Source organism: Macrosteles quadrilineatus, unplaced genomic scaffold (genome assembly GCF_028750875.1).
Source record: "Macrosteles quadrilineatus isolate MER2022 unplaced genomic scaffold, UCM_ALF_1.0 Scaffold_5__1_contigs__length_97177068, whole genome shotgun sequence".
Taxonomy (NCBI): Eukaryota; Metazoa; Arthropoda; class Insecta; order Hemiptera; family Cicadellidae; genus Macrosteles; species Macrosteles quadrilineatus.
The window spans coordinates 7,921,191-7,948,496 of NW_026542598.1; the positions used below are offsets into that span (position 1 = coordinate 7,921,191).

The 27,306-nt window shown below is 35.6% G+C and overlaps 2 protein-coding genes across 3 annotated transcripts; both read right to left on the reverse strand.

Annotated features, from left to right (window-relative positions):
- Nucleotides 1–4,650: 4,650 nt before the first annotated feature.
- LOC128994243 (52 kDa repressor of the inhibitor of the protein kinase-like) lies at nucleotides 4,651–5,520 on the reverse strand. The gene has a single exon (XM_054418647.1). It carries the CDS (start codon nucleotides 5,518–5,520, stop codon nucleotides 4,651–4,653), a length of 870 nt encoding a protein of 289 aa, XP_054274622.1.
- Nucleotides 5,521–10,005: 4,485 nt separating this feature from the next.
- LOC128994748 (uncharacterized) lies at nucleotides 10,006–27,278 on the reverse strand. Of its 2 annotated transcripts, XM_054419504.1 has the most exons (3): nucleotides 25,985–27,278; nucleotides 16,205–16,402; nucleotides 10,006–10,173 (listed from the first exon to the last, which is right to left on the reverse strand). In XM_054419504.1, exons 1-3 carry the CDS (start codon nucleotides 27,212–27,214, stop codon nucleotides 10,006–10,008), a joined length of 1,596 nt encoding a protein of 531 aa, XP_054275479.1. In that variant the 5' UTR covers nucleotides 27,215–27,278. The 2 variants fall into 2 exon arrangements, with proteins under 2 accessions (XP_054275479.1, XP_054275480.1); XM_054419505.1 differs by lacking the exon at nucleotides 16,205–16,402.
- Between the last annotated feature and the right edge of the window lie 28 nt (nucleotides 27,279–27,306).

Consider the following 27,306-nt stretch of genomic DNA (forward strand, 5'->3'; position numbering starts at 1 on the left):
AAAGAAGAATGCCCAGTTCACGTTCATTTAGCAGAAGAGTGGTCAGTGGGGGCTGAAAAGAACACAACGTCTTAAAACATTCCCAGTGGGCTGATCACCCACTGAAACGTCATTCACGTCACAGCCAATAGCGCAACTTAAATCTCTACTGATTCCACATCACTACAATAAACTACAATATTTACTCTGTAACACTGTTAATTGTGTTTGGAATTCGTTTTTCCTACAGTCACCCGACAAAGTTGGCTTCATTGTACTGTTTATAGTACAGAGAGCTGCTAATTGCTGCATATTTATACTTTGTCGTACGGTTTATACTTTGGGTGCACATCAGGATTCCAACCAAACAACACAAAACAGCGTGGTTTTATTATACACGTAATCCGTGTACGCTTGGAAATAGGTTGGCAACACTTAAAGATAATTTGATCAGCTGATTGACTATTATAACTACGATTTACCTTTCATTTCGTGTTTATAGTTTATGTCCTATTTTCGTTCAACGCTTGGTTTGAACATAACCTATATTTGAACCTATTTGAAAGAATAATTAAGTGGAAAGTGGGACTAACGTATTTAAAATTAATGAACTAAGTGAAAGTGATAGCGAATTATATTATGTGCACACCAGAAGAAATTGCAGAAACTGCTAAACACGTAACTTTAAACCTGTTACTAGAAAACTCCAAACAGAAGTACTAACGAGCTTAAATGAACTGTTTTCCTCATGGTGCGTGAGTAAAAAAGTAACAAAATGGTGTCAGAAAATGTGTTATTGGCATATACAGTACCTACTATTATAAATTAATCGTAACACAATTTAAATTTTGATTGAGGTTATCTTTGGGTTCTAAGGGGAGATCCATAAAGGTTACTGTATTTGAATAAAAAATTATTAAAGTTAAAATGGTACACTTACTATAAAAATACAGTTTTTTAAATAATTGTTTAAGTAAAAAAGGTACAAATATTACAAAATATCGCTCTTTTAATTCAGGAATTAAACTAAATTAGAGTTGGTTAGCCTAATAGTTTCTGTAGACATTTTTAACCCATTACATAAAATGAATAGAACTTCCTTCTCAGTTGGATGTTGAACCATAGATTAACGGAATAGACAAGATATATATGGGGTCACTTTAAGTTAATATAAGTTAAAGTTAATAAAAGTTATATTTCCACCATAGATTAAAGGTGTAAGACTACTTTGATCTAATTTGTTCGCAAATAAATCTTTTGTTTATAATAAAGACCAGGCATAAATATTACATATATAATAATACAATAGCTTGTTTCTTAAAGGTGTTCTTTATGTATAAGCGTGGTTTGCCAAATCTTGGCTAGGAAATTATGTTTTGAAGAATAAAATACCAGGTTTATGGCATCTTATCGAGCTACAGTATTGATCTTATCGAACATTGCTTTAGAACACCAAAAATAACACCCATCTATACAGGGTGACAAAAAAGTCTGGAAACGGCTTGATATCTTTTTAACTAAATTTGTTAGAAAATTCAAACAGTTCACATCAATTTATATGTATGAAAACTACTTTTTGCAAGCATTGCCATTTTTTTACCGTCACCAGGGGACGACCCATGCATGAGAGTTAGGTACATAATTTTTAATGTAAGCATAGGTTGATATGCACATCATTTTAAAGGTCTGGTCAAGTGGAGTTCATTACCGGAAACCGCGTCAAAAAAGGTTCATCCGTTACAAAATGGCAGCAGTCCAAAGTTCTTGCGGAATATACCTGCACAGGCTTTAGTATTGGTAAATACTCGTATTAATCATTAGCTTGAGAGCTGAAATTGTATTTTAATGTCAACTAGCTCATAGACTAAGTTTATTCAATCTTCAAAACAAATTTAACCGGGTTTCAGATTTCCCAGCTAATGTTGACTACGAGTGAACATGGTTGTATTAATAGTCAAAGGTTTAACCTAACCTAAAAAGGTGTTGTACATTGTTTGAAAGGATAATTATTTATACTAGGTGAAACCCGTCGAAATAGACGGTAGGGACCTCCTCGTTTATATGGACGTGTGGCTTCATGGCAACAAATAATGCAAATGAAATAGCAATACGGCATTTTCAAAGAGAAAAACATACTGTAAATTGGCTGTTACGTAAATATTGACGTTTACATGCATTGTTAATCAACGTATCTTATAAATAAAGGATAATATGATCTAGTTTAAAAGGAATATGACCTTTCTGTCCTGACAGTAGCTGCTTAAATAGTATTTACTCTTACAGCCAAAAATATCGTGTTACATTCAATAATGTTACCAACACAGTGAGCCACGGTCCGTAATATAGGCCACTGCAAATAATTTGTCAAGATAGGTACCATTTTAGGCAAGGCTTTTGTGTTTGGATGTTATTAGACACGATAAGAGCACACTGAACTTCTTCTACAGATGAATAACTGTTGGAGAAATATAAGCCGAATCATAAATGTAACAATGCGAGTTTGAGCATTTTGTAACTACTAGTGAACCTGTGCGGCTCAATGCCCCGCAAAATAACATAGGAATTTAGAAAACAAATTCATCGTGTTATATATTGACTCGACGTCGAAAATTAAATACAGTAATCATAAAGCCTTAGAACAGGAGCAGTCCAGCCATTTTCTAGATGTATGTGTTTTATATTTAGTAAATTAATAAGTGTTCAAGTTCAAGTTTGTTATAGGCAGCAAGCAAGGCTATAGGGTAGTTATTTTTTTAAGATTTTGAAAACACATTTAACAAAACATTTTATTATATCAAACCAATAGGTAGCCTATGTAGCATATTTTGGGGGTCATAAAAATGCTGCTTTGAAGAAAGCACACTTTTAAAAATAAACACTAAAAAAACAATGTTTTTATCACAAAAGAACTTCCATGAGTCATAAAGTTACCTTCAGAAAGATTACCCTGGTCAGAGTTTTCCGTAACGAATATGCGTGTCCTATTAAAAGATGTAGCCTTACTTAAAACAACAAATAATATAGTTGCTCATGACTGAAATTGGTCTGGGTAGAACCATGCTGCTCTTTAATTAAAGTGCTTGTACTGCAAATGCCAAAGATAACAGAAATTAGCATCTTTCCATTTTGAAAGGTAAGTTTGTTTTAGACGGGTAAATTTTTATCCTCGAAATCAAAATATGTCGGATTCACTTGTTCCAGTTAAGACTTTACATTCTATTAAGTTGTTAACCATTCTGATCACATGAAGTCTTGTGCCATTAATAAGGCCCTTTTTAGCGAATTTCCCTATAGGGAAGTAGCTATTACCGAAGGTGGCACGGTAAGACCTAGACCCGGGACCGATTTACTTTTTCATTTTGATGTCCCCAGAGGCCAAAAACACCATTCGTTCAAATTTTTATATATGTATATATATACAGGGCCGCCCCGAGGGCTATAGACGCCCGGGGCAAGATTTAAATTTTCGCCCCTCCTAAACAAAGGTATTTCGGGGGTTTGCGTCGATAGAGGGTTCATCGATATCGAACGTTATCCATGTATTTTTTAAATCCTTTACATACAGTATTCAGTTTGTTTAAATATAGGAATGGGTCCACAGACGGTCAATGTAAACAATAATGTTAGTAAATGCACGCTGTTAGCTTAAAAATAACTCTATTATTTACAAAATGCCGAACTTTTGCTAACATAATTTGCCATAAAAGTATATGAAAAAGCATTAGAGACGAAAATCTTTGAAATTGTTTAAAAAAAATGTATACCATTTATTAAGAAACACAACACTTTATTTACAAAAACGTATCATTATAATATTGAAATTATAACAAACAGAACTTATGTAGATAAATCTTTTGGCAATAGATACAACTTTGAAACCATAATACAAGATTAATTTACACCCAATGGAATTTTCCTAGCTTTGGCATTTGCAAAAGAGGTTAAAATGTCTTTAAAGTCTAACTGTTTTGCCGCCTCATTTTCTATCGATAAAATTGCCAATGCATTCAGCTTTTCTTGCGTCATAGTGGATCGCAGATACGTCTTGATGAGTTTTAACTTGCTAAAACTTCGTTCAGCACTTGCTACAGTTAGGGGGATGGTCAGCAATATCCTTAGAGCAATCCACAAGTTTGTAAATAGATCTTTTTGGTCATGTGACTTAATACTCTTTAGCACCTTGAGGGGAGATAACGCTTCATTTGTTTTATGTTCATCATGAACGATGCTTTTCACGTGGATAATTTCATTATACAAGTCATTTCCGTTTATGTCACTAATGTTATCAAATGTAAGAAATTCTTGAAGTTTCAGGCAACACTTCTTCAACTCCTCTTTTTCTGGCAACTTGCTAAGGTCATACAAAAAGCTCCATAAAGAATGGTGCTTTTTCAGCTGTTCAGTACGTCCAGTAAGAGATGTGGTTACACTATCAACAAGGGGCAAAAATACATCCCTATTAAAGAGTTCCTGTGGAGTACCGTTAATTTCATCTGGCCCTTCATAAGAAAACTGTTTCTTTTTCTTCCTTAAAGGCTTTTTCGGGAAAACGGGCTCAGTTCCAATACTTTCGGCAATCTCCTTAGCACAAATGATTGCATCTACAAGCCCTGATTCTCGAAAAGACCCTAGGAAGGCTTGGCAATTATCAAGCAGCCTTTTGGCTGATGTTCAATCAGTCATTTTCCCTTGTAATGTTTTGCTTACAAGATTAACTTGAAACAGAAGATCGTGCCAAACAATTAAACAAGTCAAGAAAGAAAAATCTTCCATATGCGATATCAGAGACTGAGCTTCTGATGCTGTTTTAGGGTCTTCAACACTGTCTGCAAGTTCAATCAATGCTTGTCTAACGTCAGCATACTGGTACCTGATAGCCTGAATGGAAGAAATCCTCGCTTCCCAGCGAGTTTCACAAACTTGTTTAATAGATAGTGATTGGACATGTTCACTCACTATACAATAGCGTTTTGTCGATCCCGCAAATATCGTGTAGATCCTCTGAATTATTCCAAACAGTGAGGTTGACTTAACAGACGACTTTGCACCATCAGATATTACCAGATTCAAACTGTGACTGGTACACGGTGTAAACGAAGCACGAGGATATTCTTTTAAGACTCTAGCCTGAACACCTTTGTTTACACCAGCCATATTAGCACCGTTGTCATAAGCTTGTCCTCGGCAGTCATTCATGTTTAAATGGCAACTTTCAATTTCAGCGAACAACAGCTCTGAGAGAGCTTCTCCAGTTGATTCTTTTGCCACTTTATATCCAATAAAACTTTCTTCAACGGCTACATCACCACTTATTCCATCTTGTTCTGTTACATATCGGATTGTGAGAGATATCTGGTCTTTATGGGTTATATCTGGAGTGCTGTCCAAGATTACAGAAAAATACTTGGATTTATTTATTTTTCTGATTGTAGCCTTCTTTACTTCAGATCCCAAAAGACAAATTAGCTCGTTTTGAATATTATTTCCTAGAAGAGTCACTTGGGAGGAGGCACTAGTTACCCTTCGCAAGTGATCTGACATGACACCATCGAATTGTCCTATCAGCTCGATCAGACCTAAGTAATTGCCGTTATTCTTAGTAAATAGCTTTGAAGATGACCCTCGAAAAGCGATATTATGTTCTGCCAAATATAAGATTATAGCGACAAGGCGCTTAAAAACTTCCTGCCATCTTTCTGTCTCTCTCCTAATTTGGTCCGATAGAGCATGATTCACCGAAATACATTTTTTTAGACGTAGCTCGGCTTCAAACCAGATAGTCATAGTTTTGAAATGCTCTGGTGTGGTTTCGTGTAAACGAAGTCGCTCTGCCAGGTGTTTCCAATCATTAAAACCTGACTTTTGACCAAGTTGTGACTTTGAATTAGGCTCGAAAAGTCGGCAACAGAAGCAGTATACTGAGTTGGTGCCTTCAGAATACACCAACCATTTGCGTTTTACCTTTTCCCCATTTTCCGCACATCGAAATTGGTGTTCATTAGAAAAATGTCTCTTTTGGGCATTTTTTGGATAATCATTATCAGCCTTTAACGGTATAGGCCCTTTTAAAATTAACTCGTCTCTTTCATCTCTATTAATGATATCTGGCCAAGAGGATGGATCTGAATTGATTAGGCCTACGTTGACGGGTTTAGGAGATGAAATCGACAACTTTTCATTCTCATTAATTTTTCTTCAATCAAAACTGAATCTGGAACTGGAAGGACTTCATTAGGTGTACTCACGTTTACTGAGACATGTTCAGGCTCACTAATTATTACAGCCGAAGAACTGGAAGGAGCAAAATAGGATGTAAGCTTTGGGACTTTTTTCAGAAGTGCTTCAGTCGCAGCCTCCTCTTCTCGAACTAACTTGCGTCTTTGCGCTCCAGAAAGTTTTTTAGACATCGTTATTTAAAACAGTCATTCACTTTGTAGTAATCCTACTATAGGCCTAAGGAAATATCACTGTTACATGTTGTACTAATCGTCAAAACCACGTCTTTATTAACAGTTCAAGTTTGCACAACCACTGAGCTAATCGTAACGTAACAACTACAATAGACTAACTCAACTACACTGAACTAAATTTGAGGTTAGAAACGAGCAAGTGTAGGTGCGTGTGGGTGAATGCGCAGTGTGTATGTCTCGGACTCGCAGTATTGCCAACACGGCAGACGTTGATTATATATATATATATATATATATACGTCCGTGAACGCGATAACTTGAGTAATTTTTGTCCGATTTTGATGAAATTTGGTTTAAAGGTGTAAAGCGGGATAAACTTGAATGAGTTCGCGAACCAGCACGATCGGACCATGGGAACGGGGCTTTACGGGGGGTTTTATGGGGTAAAAATTGGTTTTTCTCACTTTTGACCCTCAAAACACAAAATTTCCGGATTTCTCTTTAAACCTTTTTAAAGAGCTTAAAAAAAATAATTTAGTATATACAAGTATTTTTGTTCGATTATTGGTAACGGAGAAAATTAAACAAATCTTAAATTTAAAATTCCCATGTTATTCTTATGGAGAATATTGTCAAATGTTGTAGTTTGCTTGTTTATGGATATATTTTGATCAAACTTGGCAAATTTATTTATTTTGTACTAAGCTATCAATATTTTACTCAAAAACACACTTTATTAGTTTCCTTGTAGCAGCAAACCTAGGTACTCGTTAAACCTAATGTTATTAAAATATATTTAACTGAAAATCAATTCAGACAAATGGAAATTCGCTTAGTCGGCAGGTTTGCTGCGGCGGGGGTATTGATATATTAATATCCCTCATCAATAAAACCAGTGCCCCCTTTTATTAGTCTAATCTGCGTCTTGGCAATCCACTGACCTCTATATTTAAAAACTCAGTTGGATTTTCTAGATGGGTGTCTCCGCCTTCGTCTGTTTTCAAGGACCCACTCTTCTTCCCCTTGGTATACTGACAATTAATTACCTGACTTGTCAAGTTCATGTAGTAATTCAATAATACTGTTAGTTTATAAAGAAAATTAGATAAAAGTTACTTGGCTTGGTGCTTTCATAACTGCAAACTCAAAATACACCCACAAGTAAAAAAAGAATCAAGTTATTGGTAAAAAAAACTATTTTTGTGTAATAACATTATTCACATGAAGTAGATGATTTGTTTGATTTGTCGATCAGCTGTTTAGTTTCAAATGAATTAATAGGTAATGTCAAAGATTTGTGATTTTAAATACATAAATCCACACATTATAGCAAAGTTTTCTAAATAATGTTAACTTATTCTCACCTAAATTTTACTATTCCCAGCATTAAAATAAAGTAGTAAGATCCATTATGGGTAAACTTTAAGGTACACAATCCTTGATTGAAATGGAGTATACATTAAGAGTCATAATACACAGCAATCATTATGTAGTAGACTTTGACTATTTTCAAGTAACAAACATATGTTTCTGTAAATAAAAATTATCTCCCATGTTATTCTTATGGAGAAATACGAAACTTTAAAGGGCCCCAGGGCCTCACTCTCTAATTATTTACCTAAAAAGAAAGTTTCCTGCACAACTTCATGTTACATTCTTTCCAATGACACCGAAAACGTGTCAATCGGTTTAGTAGTTTCGGAGGAGTAATTGTTACAAAAAACTTGCTTGTGTATTAAATAAGTACTAGAGGTCGTCCAGTGGTCGAAAACTCGACCATAAATATGTACGATTGGATTTTTTTAGCTAGAAGCGGTTGAGATATGGTGGAATATCTTTGCGGGTGAACATATTTGGCTATAGGCTGTAGTGAGCGCGATCCATAGTAGTACGGTAATATAGATATAGTATAATAATAGATAGTAGTAACATCAATGGTGTTAGCATTGACTATTGGATACAGAATATGACATCCCATTTATATGGATCAGCTGTCGCCAATTTTTTACTAACAAAGAATGTAGTTGTGTGCGCCAGTCACAGAATGTGCTAGTGTCTAAAATTCTATTTTCTACCTTTTTTGTTACCTACATAGTTGATGGGTCATTACAGTTACTATAGCTCATAATAAGTCGGTCCATCAGTTTGACTTGGTAAAAACCATCGTGTATTCGACAGAAATCAGTAATTTAGATTAGAGCAATCTGTCGGTTTCTCACATCAACTAAGACAAATTTGATTAAAAACCTGGCTACAACTTTAACATGGGGATGGAATGTCTAAGGTGTTAGGTTATATACATCGATGGTGCGATCATGTGTTCAATGTTCCCATGCAAATTTTTGAGGTCAAATCAAAACAAACAAACTGGCATGTTGTCAATTAGGGACAATGTTGTATTACTTACGAAAGAAATTTCATTTAAGATCAAATAAATTGATTTAGTATGTCATTTATTGTCTGATTTATTAGAAAAAATTCAGTATTTAGGCTACTGCATTTTATAAATCAAACTCGAATCTTGCTTCCCTGGCCTATCGTATAACGTTTTCCGAATCATAAATCATCATTATGTCCCAACAGTTTATCATGTGTAACCAGTTACGGCAACTACATTATTCTATTAATATAATGATCAAAATTAAATTTGCAAGATGATTCAATATTTTAATATCTGCTCATGTAAAATTAATCATTTTCAAAGCAACCATCACTTAATTTGAAGGCAATAATTAAATAACCATTTATTAATTAGTTGATTTGGAATAAGTAATCATGTATCTATTTCACACTAAATATTCTCTAATGACAAAGTGATTTTATTACAGTAGAGTAAGTATATTTAACTACTGTCAAATTCCAAAAATATATATGCCAGTTTTTTTGTTTTGATTTAACCTCAAAATTGTACACGTAATGAACACATATAGCATTAAAAAGGTTCATCTTCAATCAAAGGTATTAGGTATTCCACCACAGCTTAACCGATTCTAGCTAAAAATCCAGTTGCACTGTACAGACTTGTTTATTTTTCACCCCACACTGTAAATAAAAATGTGATTAGAGTTTCTAACATTTGTTTTGATTTCTGTTTATATTTCGTTGTTATTTGGTCACCAGCATGGCAACCCATAAAGCCCATGTTAATTTTTTGTTAATTTCAAATTAATTTTTTGTGCTTATTTTTGAGCCTATTTTAATTTATAAAGGGGTTCTGCACACCTACAGGAAAATAGCTTTCTAACGGTATGCGTAGATTTTTCTTACGATGCACAAGAGCTGGGAAAAAAGTTTTAAAAAACCTGCTTGCTTATTAGTGAATGTAGGAAAAAATATAATGAGTAACACGAGCGCAAATGACCTTTGCTCACTAGTTACACAAATAACTATAGAATCGTGGATGCAACAGATTTTGTCGTATATCCATTTATACTCTTACTTAAATTTGAAGTGCAACGATAAGTCGAGGAATAATTACAAGAATGAGTGGCATTGATCAACAATATACTTGTTTTGCAATCATTTAGCGTATAAATAATTTCTCGTGATTTTATATATTTAGATTGAATACACCAAAACTGCATTTACCATTTAATTAAGTAAATAAAACAGTTCATTACCTGAGAAATGAGTTTATTAACACAACCAATACGATATTCATAAATAATAAACCATAGGACTTATTAGTTCTTGCTGATCCACTATATTTACATTTCTTAGAGATTTTCGTTCCATTGAAGACGTTCGTGTGCTCATTGATCCATGGAAGAAATGGACAGATATCCTGAAACATAACCAATAGGGAACTGGAAAACCCGTCATTATAGAAGGTGCAGTAGAACCTCGATAACAAGTCTATATGGATTATCATATAAGACTTCTTACCAAGGTTGACTTCTTAGCGAGATTTACAATAACATGTCATTTAGGACATTATAAATTCAAAGGTATTTTAAGATCAATATCAAGGGGTATCATTATCAAGGGCCTTGTTATCAAAATTCAAATGTGCCAGAAAACAGTGACCTAGGATTACAGTAGTAATAAAGGACAGCAGTATCCCGATTAGAACCATCACAACGCTACTGACTTTTCTCACGAATGAACTACCGATCGTCTGGTTAATACGGGAGCAATATAACCGATAAGCTACCCAGCTCTATAAAATATAAGATAGGGAAAAACAAAAATCCAAACAACTTAAAAAGTTAAACCCAATAGGTAAATTAGTAAGTGAGCATCCACATAAGGTCGGAGTTATCAGAATCAATAGTGATCAGCATCAATCGGGTCGTCAGTTGGAGATCGCTGCAGAAACCATTGTCCTTATTTTGAAGAGGCATCCTCAGTGGTTAGGCCAAGACTATAGTCTCCTCGGTTGACCCCTTGCCTATGTTCTATCTATGTTTCTATGGGGACGATGTCGAAGTTGGACAACGTTAAACGTGGACTACGTTAAAAACAGACACCGACTCAATCAGACAACGATAAAAGCAGGCAACGACGAACCTGGACACATTTTTAAGTTGTCCGGGGGCGGCGTTTCACGACACGACGAAACTGGACACATTCAAATGTGTCCAAGTTTAACGTTGCACGCAAATGACAAACCTGGACACGTTTTTAAGTTGTCCAGGGGTGGCGTTTCACGACACGACGAAACTGGACACATTGAAAAGGTGTCCCAGTTTAACGCTGCGCGCAAACGACGAACCCGGACACTCTTAGTTTTTGAACAGACTGTACACCAGGCTCATCAAATTCTCAGTCTCGCTCGGTTGGTAAACTCTGAATGAGCTTCCTAATACAGAAATGCCGTGATTGTTAATAGAAATGCCGTATTGTTACAAGGCTTCTTTCTAATACACGGTTATGTTGTAGTGACTCATAGTCCGCGAAACACATTGCACATTATAAATTTGGAAATTTAATTGCATGTTGATTTGGTAGTTGTAAATGTTTTCTGGATATTAATAAAAAAATAAGGCCTATGGGGCCTGGGTACACCGTGTCCCAAAAGGATGGATCAAATCAACAGCTTACGTGTTGCTAAGGGTCGTAGAAAAGTTAATTAAGGCTCATTTTAAAGCTGTCATATTTAAGTGATTTTTAGTGCCCTTCAATAGTAATTAGCTGTCCATTTTTTTTTAAATATATATTTACCATAATTATAGAAACGAAATATGTGGAGTGTTGTTGTCTGGGGGGTTGTCCTTGGTTTTTCTATGATTAAACGTATCAGTCGTCAACCTCTAACGTGGATAAACTAACAAAATGATGCAAACAGATGCCTTAGAATTTTAACGTTTTCGTGGTGAAACAGCTGCAATAGAGCAGTCAAATTTATGAATTACTAGCTGTAACCCGCGGGCTTTGCCCCGTTTAACTTCTTAATTTTCAAGATGATCTCGTTTGCATGGCTCAATCACGTCCTGGTTGAAGTTCGTTCGCTACGCTCACTCACCTTTAGGTTGGAGCTCGTTCGCTACGCTCACTCACCTTTAGGTTGGAGCTCGTTCGCTGCGCTCACTTTCCTTCAGGTTAGCTCGTTCGCTACGCTCACTTGCCTTCAGGTTAGCTCGTTCGCTACGCTCACTCGCCTCCAGGTTGAAGTTCGTTCGCTACGCTCACTCACCTTTTGGTTGCAAATTAGCTGTTGTCATAAATGTAAAAGAAATAATAGTGCTGCACCCTGTTGGTAATCCTTGTAACTTTAATGCTATTGAACATCATAGAACAGAACCAACTTGTTTAATTGAAATATCTGTTAAGATTCATTAATTCCATTTCTCATGAGGTTAACATGGAATACTCCAGAGCCACTGGGGCGGAGCCCGAAAGGATTTTTGGGATAAAAATATGCCTATATGTTAATCGGGAATATGAGCTATCATCATGCCGAATTTCAGCCCGATCCGACCAGTATTTTTTGCGTTCACTTGTCACAAACATACATCCATCCATACATCCATACATCTAAACTTTCACATTTATAATATTAGTAAGATTTTATTATGTGTAAATGGATCCTACTAGACTAAACCTATTTCACAATGTGCAGTCTATCGTATCCTACGATCACATATCGTACCTACATAGGTTGAAATAATAATACTGATTCGATTGAGGATTATTTGAACCAAGCAGCAAAATAGCGGTGATACACAATGATAACATATCATGCGTGTATTTGAGATCGTTGGTGAATCCACTACGGATAATACTTCGCAAAACCGTTACGGAACTATAACTACCCCCGCCACAACGAACCTGCAGACTATAAGCTACTTTACTTTTGTCTGACTGTGTTGTCAATAAAATATCTCCTCAACAATGTAATATTTATTCTCTATTTCTATAACATTAGTTTAATGTATGTTGCGTTTAATGTATGAGTTTTTATGTATGTTGCTACAGGGAAGGCTGTAAGGTGTTTTTATAGTTAAATGTTGACAGTATAGTATAAATAAATACATTTTCCAAATTTGATCAAAATTTGTTTATAAACAAGCAAACAACAGTTCACTTATTCTTCATAAGAGTACTCTCCTAGAGCTCTGCCCTGCCTGCCTTAAACGTTTCTACGTTATTCTTATGAATTCGCTTATACGCTTAAATCATTTTAACAGGGTTGGCGTGAGTGTCTTTGGCCATTAAAATATGGCCTCACTACTTTGTAAATATAAAAACGGACGTTAAAAAAATCAAATTTTGTGAGTTTCTCCCAAGTTCCCCAAGTTTTCCCTAATGTTTATCACATACGTCATCCATGAAATAACGAACAGCTGTTAGTTTGAATCAAGGTTATTTCTTCTAGCTGTCATGTTTACATTATGTTGTTTACAAACACCGCAACAATTTCAATCACGTTTTGAAAGAAAATCCAAAACAAGCAAGTTTAAAAAAAAAAATTGTCCTTACATAACGGATTTATCGCAAGTGCAATAATGTGTAACCGCAAATGTAATTAAATAACTTGGCATCATCCAGGTTAGGAACCGGAGATTCTTTGTGTATCAAATTGTTCTTGAGTTTTGATAACCGGGAAAAAGACCTTGAATCAGTGTTGTTTAGGGCTGGGAAATTAACATTTTTTAAATCATTGTCGCCAATAGCTTACAAAAATTAGGTTTCCACTCATTGACGGCGCTTACTAATTTTATATGTACTTTGTTATGGTTAAACGTTAGCAAATTCCTTACCTAATTAAATTCTGCATTTTTGGGCGTATGTCTGTTTGTGACGCATTAATTCCTTTATTACTCAGTGTTTCACGAAAAAGTCAAGAGCACTTTTGTTAATGAAAATGAAAATTTCAAACAGGATAAAGTGTTCAATGGTGAGTTGGAGGTAGTATTTTAACCAGTGAATTCAACTGGCTACACTATCACCGTGCGTGGAACGGGTACATAGCCTAGATAGTTTTAAATAAAGATGACTTACACGTAAAACAAGATATATGTTTTATAGGTTAGCTATAGTTCCAGATTAATAGTTTAATTTACCTTAAACATGATTGTTTTATTTGAGTTAGACATATTTTTAATGAGATTCAGTATAAAAAATAACCTCTTTAACACTCGTATAAATATGCTCCAGACTCAAGAGCATAAAGTAAAGATCATGACATTTTTTGTTTTGCAAATCCTTAAAATCAGCACTGGAAAATACATTATACAGCAGAATACCACATCTTAAAGTGTTCGGAGTGTTTATTTGCAGTTTAATTTATACACAAAAACTTATTCCTAACAGTAGATTTATTATCAGTGAAATTCATTAGTTTTGAATGAAAGTAACCTTTTATTGGCCTAAAACAAAACTGTATGATGTGTCTAACTGGTAGAGGAAATCTGATGTTAAATATAGGCCAATAAACTATAAAATATGAGATTAACCGTTATAACATCAAGTCTTAGGCCTATAATATGTTGCAACTTTAAAAATGATAATACTGTAATGATAACTTAACATTTTTAAATGCAGAATTTTTATGTTGGTAATTTTTACTGTGTCAATAATACGGGTTTATTTAGGCCTACAATGTTTTTCAATTACTTGAGATGAACGAAATACGAATGACTCATTTTTGTGCACGGTCGCACACAAAATGTGTGAAAATGTGCAAATAGCACCGATACTTTTTAAATAAACCTGAATTACTATTTATTTTTTTTAAGTCACGTTTGAAGATAGAAGCTACGTTTCATATTAGTTATGTATGGACAACATATGAAATATTTACCTGCTAATAAATAGAAAGTCTGGATATTAACACACATTCGAATAAAAAATAATGTTATGTAAAATGAAAAGAGGCTTGAAAACCAAACAGATATTTTGAAATAGTCGCCCGAAACTATATTAGGATTGACAACGTAAGACGTATATCTAATCTTATTAATACTGTCATGATTATTTCATTTATATTTAATCTATTATATCCGGAAAATTAAAAATAATAATATTAAGCTATGAAAACAGAAAAATTATAGTTCAACTGATCTGAAAGATATGGCGATTGGCGACGAACATGGACAACGCAAAACAAAGCCTGAGGGATGCATTTTCTATATCTTAAAGGCGGTTTCAGACATATGCGCCAGTCGCCAAGCACAAAATATTACGTTCAGCGATTTAGTTGTCTTGCTATTCACCGATTAAAAAGTAGACTTATACTACACACATGTGTTGTTTTCCGAGCAAGAGTTAGTTTTTCCGTACGGAGGGAATAGAAAATATTCGTTTACTTTTATGTATCCAAAAATACCGACAATTATCAATTATTTAAGATGGGGACGCCACTATGTGCGTATTTTAACCCAAATATGAGTGAAGGATGAGTGTAGGATGAGTGGCGCGATCTTGTAGTCTTGTTAGTGACTAAGGCCGACATGTTCCTTAGACACAGCTGTTAATTAATAGCCCATACAGCTAATGGCAACTAAGGGACCTACAGTTTATAGTGGAATCCGAACCACATTTTTCCTTGTAATTTACGAATTGGTCTAATTATCAGGATAGTACTGCGGATAGTCGTAGTACTCACTAGTGCGGACGTTAATCCACACCAGTGAGCATCGCATCCACAGTGCATCCCTATAAATATCCACAATTCGTGACCTCCTAGTAGCTGGATTACAGGACGACGCCACCCGTCCCAGTCAATGCGCAACACTACGTCACAGTGGTGGATAGTTGTACGAAAATGTAACCGTAAAATCCGAAAACAGCCAGCTTTATTACCTAAAACATGATATGTTTAATATTAACATAATATGGGATATTGCAGTGAATCTATCCACTATAGTGTGACGTCATGAACCTTCAGCATTGTCTGTTGTTCTAGTGGGGCCTTGGTCGAAATCCCAAACAATGGACTTTGACAGGTAGAATGTACAGTCAGGTCCCAAAACAAGAGACTTATGACAAATGTCCAGATTCGTCGTTGCACGACACGACGAAACTGGACACATTCAAATGTGTCCAAGTTTAACGTTGCATGCGAACGACGAACCTGGAAAGGTTTTAAGTTGTCCAGGGGTGGCGTTGCACGACACGACGAAACTGGACACATTCAAATGTGTACAAGTTTAACGTTGCACGCAAACGCCGAACCTGGACACGTTTTTAAGTTGTCCAGGGGTGGCGTTGCACGACACGACGAAACTGGACACATTCAAATGTGTCCAAGTTTAACGTTGCACGCAAACGACAATCCTGGAAACTTAATCTGTCCAACTTTAACGTTGTCCGCGTGTGTCGCTGTCCAAGTTCGGCGCGGTCCCGTTTCTATGATGAGACTAAACGCTCACCTGAAACACACTGAGAGTATTCATGGCTCCGCATTGCATGCGACCCTTAATAGACATATCACAGTTCTTGATGTCGTCTATCCTGACTCCCATCTTGGTCAATCCTCGTAACTTCCCTCCACAGACCAAACCTCCACCAGAATCTCCGGGACACATGCCGTAGTCCAGCTTGGGCTTGGTACAGAGGAACCTGCTGACCTACAACAGACAACATATACTGATTTGTTACAGTAGGAAACATATAATTAAGTTATAATTATTGAACTAATTATTGCAAATCTATCGCCTTAAAAGTTGGTACGTCGGTAGCCCATGTCGTACAGATCAAACTCGAGTAACAGACCAATCAAAGTGGAGAGCGGAAACAGAGGAGGCCGTTAGAAAATGTGAGTAGATCTATTGTAAAAAGTTGTAATTATAACTATCCGAGCACATCCATTGTAAAATATCCTTTATATTAATCAGAAGTATTAATGTTTAACAGATGCCAACAAAGATTTAGTTTATCTGCAGGACAATCATAATATTTTCAAATACTTGCCAATCACAACCTCTTGCCACGTGTTAAACAATTGTATTTACCTTATTCAGTATTTTAGTTAGTTTAGTATACCGATATGTAACTCAGACAATTTATTTTGTATTTCAGAACGAAGATCCTCCTTTTCTTCCCTGAGTATAGATCGTTTTCCATATGATTGTATATGTGCATGTACAGGTACCACTAGCCTAAGAATTTATTATTGTAAAATGGATAATCGTAATTATAGGCTGGTTAACGTGAATGAAAAAATAAATAATTATATGGTGATTTATTCAGATTCTATTATTTCCACAGATCTTGGCTCTCGTCCCTAAAACAAAAACTAGGCCTAACCTAAATTAAAAATTAGTGTAATAGGTCAGTAAACAGTCGGATCACAGTTTGCTGTATCCCATCTTGATGATCTGCATGGCCACTTCTCGTACCTTCCCTCTACAGACCGTCCACCAGAATATCCGGGACACACGCCGTAGTCCAGCTTGGGTTTGATACAGAGGTACCTGCTGGCCTACAACAGACAGCAGACAGATCCAGTTTGGTGTTACCCATCTTGATGATCTGCATGACCACTCCTCGTACCTTCCCTCTACAGACCAAACCTCCACCAGAATATCCGGGACACATGCCGTAACCAGCTTGGGTTTGATACAGAGGTATCTGCTAGTCTGCAACGGACAGGTCACAGGATTACAGTATCTATATCTGAAGCTATTTGAAGCTATCTGAGGCTATTTCTGAAGCCTCATTTTTGAATCTGAAATCTGAACTTTGTAGTGATACAGTTCTTATTCCTTTCGACCCATCAAAACCAGTTATTCTCACAACAGATGCTAGCCCAACTGGAATTGCTCAATTGCATATGCATCCAGAGCATTGACTCAGGCTGAAACCAATTACAGCCAACTTGATAGAGAAGCTCTAGCAATCATCTACGCAGTCACCCATTTTTACAATTACGTTTTTGGTAAAAAATTCACTCTTGTCACCGATAATGAACCATTGTCACATATTTTTCATCCAGGACGTGCTCTGCCACGAATGACATCATCTCGCTTATTGCGTTATTCTTCATTCCTCAGTGGTCTTGACTATACAGTTCGATGCAAGAAAGGGAAAGACAATGAAAACGTGGATTGTTTGTCTCGAAGCCCAGTTCAATCATCAATTTCATCTGAACTAGCATTCGACAAAGAAATAAACACAATCGATGCAGAAACCTTACTTCAAATCTCCAGCACAGTGATAACCGCCGAAACGATAAAAGAAGAAACAGCAAAAGACCCTGAGCTTCAAGTTCTTTTGCATGAACTGAAAAATAGTCGCAAAGATAGCCCTTACATGATCTCAGACAACATACTTTTCTGATCAGATCGAGTCGTAATTCCCAAATGTCTTCAAAATCAAATTCTAAATGAGCTCCATGAATCACACCTCGGAATTACTAAAATGAAACAGCTTGCTATAAGATATGTATATTGGGAAGGTATGGACAAAGACATAGAAAGATTAGTGAAAAGCTGTGAAGCTTGTGCTAAAGTTCGTCACAATCCACCAAAAGCTCCGGTACATCCGTGGGATCAGCCCGATGATAACTGGGAAAGAGTACATATTGATTATGCCGGTCCATTGAATGGAAATTATTTCCTCATGTGTGTAGATGCAAAATCAAAGTGGGCAGCAGTTCGCATTCTTCGAAATGCTCCATCCTCAGCAACGACGATGGCACTACTTGAAAACATTTTCTCAGTCCATTGGTACCCCTCGTTCTTAGTCTCGGACAATGCCACTATATTCAAAAGTGAGGAATTTATCAACTACTGTAAAGAACGTGGGATTTTCAAAAAATTTACTGCTCCTAACCATCCTGCAACAAATGGTCTGGCGGAACGAAACATACAAACTTTAAAGAGAAGACTTATTGCTGCTGCCGATGATCCAACCCCAATTACCACAAAGCTACAAAACATTATGTTCAGATATCGAGCAACACCTTTGGCATCAGGCAAGACTCCAGCAGGAGTTGTATTTTAACAGGAAGATTCGGATTAGACTTGACACACTTCTCCCTAACCCAAAGGCAAAACTTCCATCAAAATCGATTGCTCCTCTTCGCGTCCGCTCTCTTAAAGTGGGGGAGAGGGTTCAGGCAAGAGTTCGCCTGGGAAATAAAGACATATGGCAGTTTGGTACAGTCAAGAGAAAATTAGGTCAATACCATTACATTGTTGAATTGGATTCTGGACGAAGTTTAAAACGACACATAAATTAATTGATTTTGACTCTTGTATCCAAGAAGAAAGTTACCTTTACAACACAAATAAACAAGATAGTTCTGTTGTCCCAAGACGGATACCTATTATAGACCGTCAAGCACCACCACAAGAGATCCACCCAGAGTCTGAATCAAGTTCAAACAATCCAACAGAACTAGACGGTACTCTAAGGGAAGAAAATCTAGACAGACCTCAAGCCACAGAACAAAAAGAAAACAAATTAACTCGTCCTTCCAGACAGCGCAAGGTTCCGTCCAGCGAACACATAACAAAATAGAAGCGCTACTCGGAGCGCAGGAGCGTGGCAGTCTTACTAGCCGGCGAAACGGACAAAGATGGCGGCGCCTACCAGTCGGGGAAATAAATATGTGCACTCGAGTTTGAGCCTAAATATCTCAGAGATAAATAATCCAATTTTGTTGAAACAAAAATTAAATATAAGCTGGTTTAAATACATTTTACGTGGTAGAAATAAAAAAAATCCGTTTACCAGAAAAATTTATATTGTTGAAAGATCCTAAAAAGTACAGGGTTTTAAGAAACTCTGCACTAAAACTGAAGTTTAAAATTTTATTGTAAACAAACCACTGAGCCAATCAGCCTGCAATTTGCGGGAGAAATTTTTGTTTACAAATATATATCTGTTTAAAAAACACTTTGTTCGCATTATTAATCTGTCATAATCGTGTTATTTCTTGTGTCACGACAAACACGATGAAATTTTGACCGAAAGTTTTAGCGTCTTATTAACGATGTTAGCATACGTTTTAAAAATAAACATCAGCATAAAAACTATCGTGAGTAAAACATTTTAAATGCATGGAACTGTTAACAATAAATCTACCAATAAGCCATACAAATTTCAGAATGATTGGCTTAGTGGTTTGTTTACAATTAAGTTTTAAACTTGAGTGTTAGTGCAGAGTTTCTTAAAAACCGGTACTTTTTAGAATCTTTCATCTATAAAAATTTTTCTGGTAAACGGAAATTTTTTAATTGTTACCACGTAAAATGTATTTAAACCAGTTTATATTTAATTTTTGTATCAACAAAATCGGATAATTAATCTCAAGAGATATTTAGGCTCAAACTCAAGCACATATTTATTTCCCCGACAGTAGTCCCGGCGTATGCAGCGCGCTAGTCGTCTGCTATGCTTGATGAGAATAGGGTAGATATAAAAGTTAATGATATTAGTGTAGAGAACAATGTAATTGAGGTCTTGACGAACAAAGTACTTGGACAATGTGTAGGAGTAAATTTGTTTCCAAATAGTACATATTTCTTAGGATATGAAACGATATGGACAAAAATCATTTTTGTTTAGTACCTAATTAAAATTATTGCTCAAAAATATTTCAATGTTAGAGTTCACTATTACTGTAAAATAAATAACGAAAGTCTTCACAAAAATAAAATCAGGCAACATCTCAATAAAACTGTAATTTTTCTGGGACAATAAATTTAGTGTAATTGTACAAATATATTTGGGAAGTTTAATTTATCTTACAGAATTATCTTTAGTTTATCTTGATTGATATTGAAAGCTAATTAGTCCTTAAAAAGTTGTGCTAAACGGTTGAAAACTCTACATAGACAATATATTTGAAAATTTCTTTGATATATACAATATTACAGTACAACAGTATAAAACATTAAAACACTGCACGCTAAAATGAATAGACGACGGCCCGGCGGCGCAGCGGGCGTGGCGCGGAGCAGCGGCAATGGATCCCTTTTGTACCTGATTTTTTAGAAAACCGAACATGATAAAAAATTTTGGTGAATCGGATAGTTAAATTTGGTTATTTATCCACAACTTTCCCGCTGACGAAATTTCTCTGACCAAAAAATAAAAAAAATCCTCGCAATACAACTTTTTCATGTCTGAATCTGAAAAATTAAACTACATAAGTATTAAACATATTTATAACTCAATTACTATCATAACTAATAATTTTATAATAACACCATCGTTTTCCTCAGTATCATATCTACAAGTGTGCAAAATTTCAGAATTTTTTTTCAACTATTAACTAGAGGACCCATGCTGCTCCGCAGCGTTAAAATAATTATTATATCCGAGAAATAATCAAATTTATAATTTTTTATTGAGTAATACGGTATCTTGAGCTTAACTGATTCAAACAATCAATAGCTCAATTTAAATCCTATAATTTACTGATTATTTTGTGTCTAAAACATATAAAAAAACAGGAGAACAATACTGGAGATATTGATTTTTAGTCCAGTCAAGGAATGAGGTGTAGAGTGCGTGAGCAGGTAACTAAGCGATTCCTTCAGAAACTTGTTCAGTGGGCTTAGGGTGTTAACATATCAAAAGTCCTGACTCCTAGGTGGTGTGCCAGGGGGTGGAGGGGGGAAAAAGGGGGGGGGGAAAGGTACGCATTTTGGGTTTTTTGATTATATCTCGAAAACTATCAACTTTTTGTATACTATAGTAAATTATAAAATTGAAGAAGATTAAATTTTCTACAAGAAAAGTATATAATGTGTTTATTTTGGTTCAACAGATTACGAGTTATAACTCATTTAATTGATATCTTATTAAAATACTCCTTCCATAAGAAACACATGTAAATTATCCGCCCAAAGGAAATATAAATGATATTATGGAAATCTTGACAAAATTTCCAGTAATTTGACACTTTAATCATTAAAATTGATCCAAAATTAAGGCGAGGGCGAGGTAACAAAATGTCGAGTTTTGGTGTTTTTTTTATTGGAAATATAAAAAAAACCTTAAATCATCCTATTTTTAAACGCTCACCCTCGCTTTAATTTTTGACAAAATTTCATGATTAAAGTGTCAAATTACTGGAAATTTTGTCAAGATTTCCAGAATATCAGTTATATTTCCTTTGGGCGGATAGGATTCGCCCCATTTCGCATACTAATTTACATGTATTTCTTATGGAAGGAGTATTTTAATAAGATATCAATTAAATAAGTTATAACTCGTAATCTGTTGAACCAAAATAAACACATTATATACTTTTCTTGTAGAAAATTTAATCTTCTTCAATTTTATTATTTACTATAGTATACAAAAAGTTGATAGTTTTCGAGATATAATCAAAAAACCCAAAATGCGTACCTTTCCCCCCCCCCCTTTTTCCCCCCTCCACCCCCTGGCTCACCACCTAGGAGTCAGGACTTTTGATATGTTAACACCCTAAGCCCCCTGAACAAGTTTCTGAAGGAATCGCTTAGTTACCTGCTCACGCACTCTACACCTACTTTTGGATCATTCATTGACTGGACTATTTTAACCCTATTAAAACATTATGAAAAATAATTTTTATATTGGTTATTCACCTTGCATTTGCTTGAAACTCGTCGGATTTGAATAACTTAAATGAAAGCCAGTATTTAACTGAAGGTTCTTCGACTAAAATATATGGGATTATAAATCTATAACTGGTAAAGGTACATCTTTATTTGAAGTAAGAAATATAAAATAAATAAAATTACCTATGTGTTCTGGTCGTGTAATACTGTAGGTAAATATTTGTAGATGATTGGTGGCAAATTTGTGCGTGCATACCTTCAATTCGAGACCTCAATCATGAAAATCGGTCGGGTAGAAGAGCCCAACGAACTCGGCAAAGAAAAGCCAAATTTAACTCCCATAAGAAATACATGTGGAGCAAATTTCGTTTACGTATAAGCCTAGTGGGATTATAGATAAATATATGCCGATGCTTGATGGCAAATCTGTGCGTGCATACCTTCGATTTGAGACCTCAATCATGAAAATCGGTCGGGTAGAAGAGCCAAACGAACTCGGCAAAGAAAAGCCAAATTTAACTCCCATAAGAAATACATGGGGAGCAAATTTCGTTTACGTATAAGCCTAGTGGGATTATAGATAAATATATGCCGATGCTTGATGGCAAATCTGTGCGTGCATACCTTCAATTTCAGACCTCAATCATGAAAATCGGTCGGGTCGAAGAGCCAAACGAACTCGGCAAAGAAAAATCAAATTTAACTCCCATAAGAAATACATGGGGAGCAAATTTCGTTTACGTATGAACCGAGTAATACTATAGATAATTATATGCCGATACTTGATGGCAAATTCGTGCGTGCATACCTTCAATTTGAGACCTCAATCATGAAAATCAGTCGGGTAGAAGAGCCCATCGAACTCGGCAAAGAAAAGCCAAATTTAACTCCCATAAGAAATACACGGGGAGCAAATTTCGTTTACGTATAAACTGAGTGGGATTATAGATAAATATATGCCGATGCTTGATGGCAAATCTGTGCGTGCATACCTTCAATTTCAGACCTCAATCATGAAAATCGGTCGGGTAAAAGAGCCAAACGAACTCGGCAAAGAAAACCCAAATTTAACTCCCATAAGAAATACATGGGGAGCAAATTTCGTTTACGTATAAACCGAGTAATACTATAGATAATTTATATGTCGATGCTTGATGGCAAATCTGTGCGTGCATACCTTCAATTTGAGACCTCAATCATGAAAATCGGTCGGGTAGAAGAGCCAAACGAACTCGGAAAAGAAAAACCAAATTTTTTTAATATATAAGATGTTGTTTATGATCGTGTATTTGTCGCGGGGTTTTTAATGCGAACTGAGCTCGCGGGTCTTGGATTCAGGCTGTATGACGGACCAAGATGGCGGATTATTTGGCCACACTTTCAGTGCATTTGGTTAAACGCCGTGTCCTCTCTATTATTATTATTATTATGTGCTCGCTGGTTCCGTCCTATCTTAGTTGCTCTCCAGTGATTAAGTGGGGGAGATTGTTATGAACATATGAATCAGTTGTTACCATAGCAACCAAAATGTTAATCATCAAATGCTGTTTACTTTTCAATTCTGATCTTTAATATAACACAGTTACTTCTATTTCAACACTCTGTCTTTTTATATTCTAATATTTCCACTCGAAAGTCATCTCAATTACTAACTTTATTTAATGACGGGTTCACTTTAACATGTAGATTATATACTGAATGCCCGTAAAATCCTTGGAAATCGTCCTTATTCCTGCATTCGTCCTCCTTGTTAAGCCTTACCTTCTTGTTTTCCGATACATTTTGAACACGATAACCTCTTATTATTTTCCCAGCGTGCTCAACTTGCATATTCGATCTTTGTAGAGATATATAAAGCATGATCACAGAGAGAGTTAAGAATAAAACACGCAGGCTTTATTTAAAATTTGTAAATTGGCAACCAATATTTATGGCACATTTTATAACATAAAATTTGTAACAAAGAATTTCAAGATTTGGCCAAATTGTTTTTATTTTAATTTAAAAACAATAACAATGACCATATGACTTTCATGTTGAACTTGGATTTTATCACCCTTTTACCCTTTTTTTTTGTTAATAGGATATTAATCGTCAGGGCCTAAACACTGGAAAATAAGCGAGAGTTGAAAGACACCTTTTGCCCGTGTGATGAACTATTTATCGTCATAACGCACCATTAATTAAATAAACTATGTTAAAAAAATTAAATAGTTTTAATAATTTAAAACTTGAACTCTCAAAACCACTTCCAGCTTGTTTTAAATTCAATTTGCTACCGCAATGGAAACAAGCAGCTGTTTAGTAAATGATGCAATCGTTTCGTCATTACTACTGTGCTATTGTACATTATACCATCCATGATTACTAGAAAAAACCCGGTATGGATCATAAACATCAACAAATGACGTTTTTGGCCCGAAAATAAACATGATTTAACATTGGTTAAATGGAACTGCTAAAACATATGTTCAATGCTATTAGTATAGGATTCGGGCCAACAACGTCATTTTGTTTATGTTTATGATCCATACCGGGTTTTTTTCTAGTAATCGTGATACCATCGATACTTCGAACTATTTACAATACGGAAACAATTATCTACAATCGATAAAACATCGATACATATTGCTGATTCTTACCATACTCCCTTGGAGCTAAAAACGATTAACAAAACTGCTACTTTTGACCCACAACGCATGCATTAAAACGGCTGTTTTTGCTGCAGTATGACGGACAACAAATTTGTACTGTCAAAAACTACTATTATCAATTTCGTTCAACCATTGACTATTATAGTTTTATACTTTAATACTTTCTTATTAAATGGCGACCATATAAAGTAGGTATTTTAGGCCAAGTATGAATGGAGATAAGTGTAGGATGAGTGGCGCGATGTTCGACCATTAGATATCCATATGATATTGAAATGGACGAATCTTGAGAACGAGCCGGTTTTAGCGTCTCCTGTTTTGTAATGAAGCTTAAATGCGTTGATATAGACTATATTTTATATATTCTTTTAATGGTAAAAATTACAGTGTGATTTGTAATTTTTGGTTATAATACTAAACTAAAGGAAGCATCGGCAAAATATAGTCGTTATATGTGTACTGTACGATATAATCTAAACGTGAGTAAATGTAACCCGACATACCAAAATATCTTAACAGACTTCGCAAAGGTTTAATATCGAATTTTGAATAGCCTAGATGCAATTTCAAGTTCCATTATCTTAACCGGTCTCAAATAAATAAAAAAATGTTATCAAAACTCAGCTGTGAAACGTATTGCCGATGTCAGTTGTAACGAGTCAAAATGTTTTCACCGCATTAACATTGTAATGAATAAAATATTGAACCATTTACAAACTCTACGAAGCTTACAATTTCAAAAGTAAAAGAGTTGTTTTATAAAGTCTTCTATCTATAGGCCTACTTAAAATACTCTTCACAAGTGCCCAATGAAACAGAATAAGCTAGCTTAAATGATTTAAAAACTATCAGTGACAGACTTTCGAACTTTAAAAACTACATCAACAATGCGAATTCAAAAATATATCATTAAGAAATTTTTACCAAATTAAATTTGGACTTTCGTATACCATTTACATTTACTTTAAGACTACACTAGACCCACACACTTACTTACCGCCTCTGATCCAAATAGCATGCGCAGATAGAACGAGCAGAGGCAAGGGCTTTTAATATCCAGATGAGTCGTCTTCCTGTAGGCATCGTCCTTGTTCTTCTCTCCCATCTGAACAACACCAAATCCCGTAAAAACACACGTCGTATATCCATGGTAACTCTCCATCCAAGGTGTCGTGGTCAGCTGTATCGTGCTCACAGCCCGCGTAAAGTTGAACTTTCCCTCCACTTTGATCAGCCCCACGTCAAAATCTCCTCCCACATACCGAGGATGAATGATAAAACTAGAGGATAGGGACAGCTGGGCTGTAGGAGGCAAGGGGCCTGTTCCATTTATGAATTTTTTTAACTCCTCCATCGAGTGACCCCCGGCATATACCATAAATTCGTCACCCTCAACGAGGCAATGTGCCGCTGTCAAGACCCATTCCTCAGTTATGATCGAACCTGTGCACGGACCTACCACTTTACCGCCTCGTAATACGATGACGAGCACAGAATACGGGTATTGCTCTGGTTCTGTCAGGTTGTAAGAATCTTCTCTTCTTCTCCAGTCGAAAGTGTCTAGGTATTCACTGTTTTCACTGTTAAACTGCGAGTCGTGCAAGATTTTCTGTTCTTTTTTGCTGTCGAATTGACATTTTTCAGTGGGATGAGTCAAATTGTTCAAATTTTCATCTTCGTTAAAATATGCAGTTGGCTTACTCTGCAAACCTTCTGTTTGGTTGACGTTGAATTCAGTGTCTTCCGTGTGCCCAACGTCTGAGCGATGCATAGCGATATCTACGTTTTGACCATTATTGAAAGACCCTTCGGGTTCTGCTTGGATGACGTCTGATTCAAATGTTGCTTCATGCATATCATTTTTAGATGTCGTTGTAACTCCGTCTTTAACGACTTTGCTAGGAATCTTAATTTGGTTGAAGACAATCTTTTTTGTCTTGTTGACTTTAAAATGCACTAATTTTGTGTTCTCTAGACTTGTAGAATTTGTTACAGGTACATCTTGAGTTCTCTCCAAAGCATAAACAATGGGCATATCCTTAACATCTTTAGTAAAATTGCTATCAGTACTTCGGTTGGTATTTAATAGATATGTTTCATCGTTAGAATGGTTGGTTCCTGTTGATAAAGTTTGGGTCTGTTCTCCATTTGTTTCCCCGGCTACATTTTGGTTAAATACGACTATTGTTTGAAAATAGAAAATAAATAATCCAAGTATCAATTCCATTGATGATTTTGAAACCGAAACAACACAATTTTGAATTTAATGCAAAAGTTTAGGAGTATTTATGTTTGTTTACTAATATTGTATAAAACGTT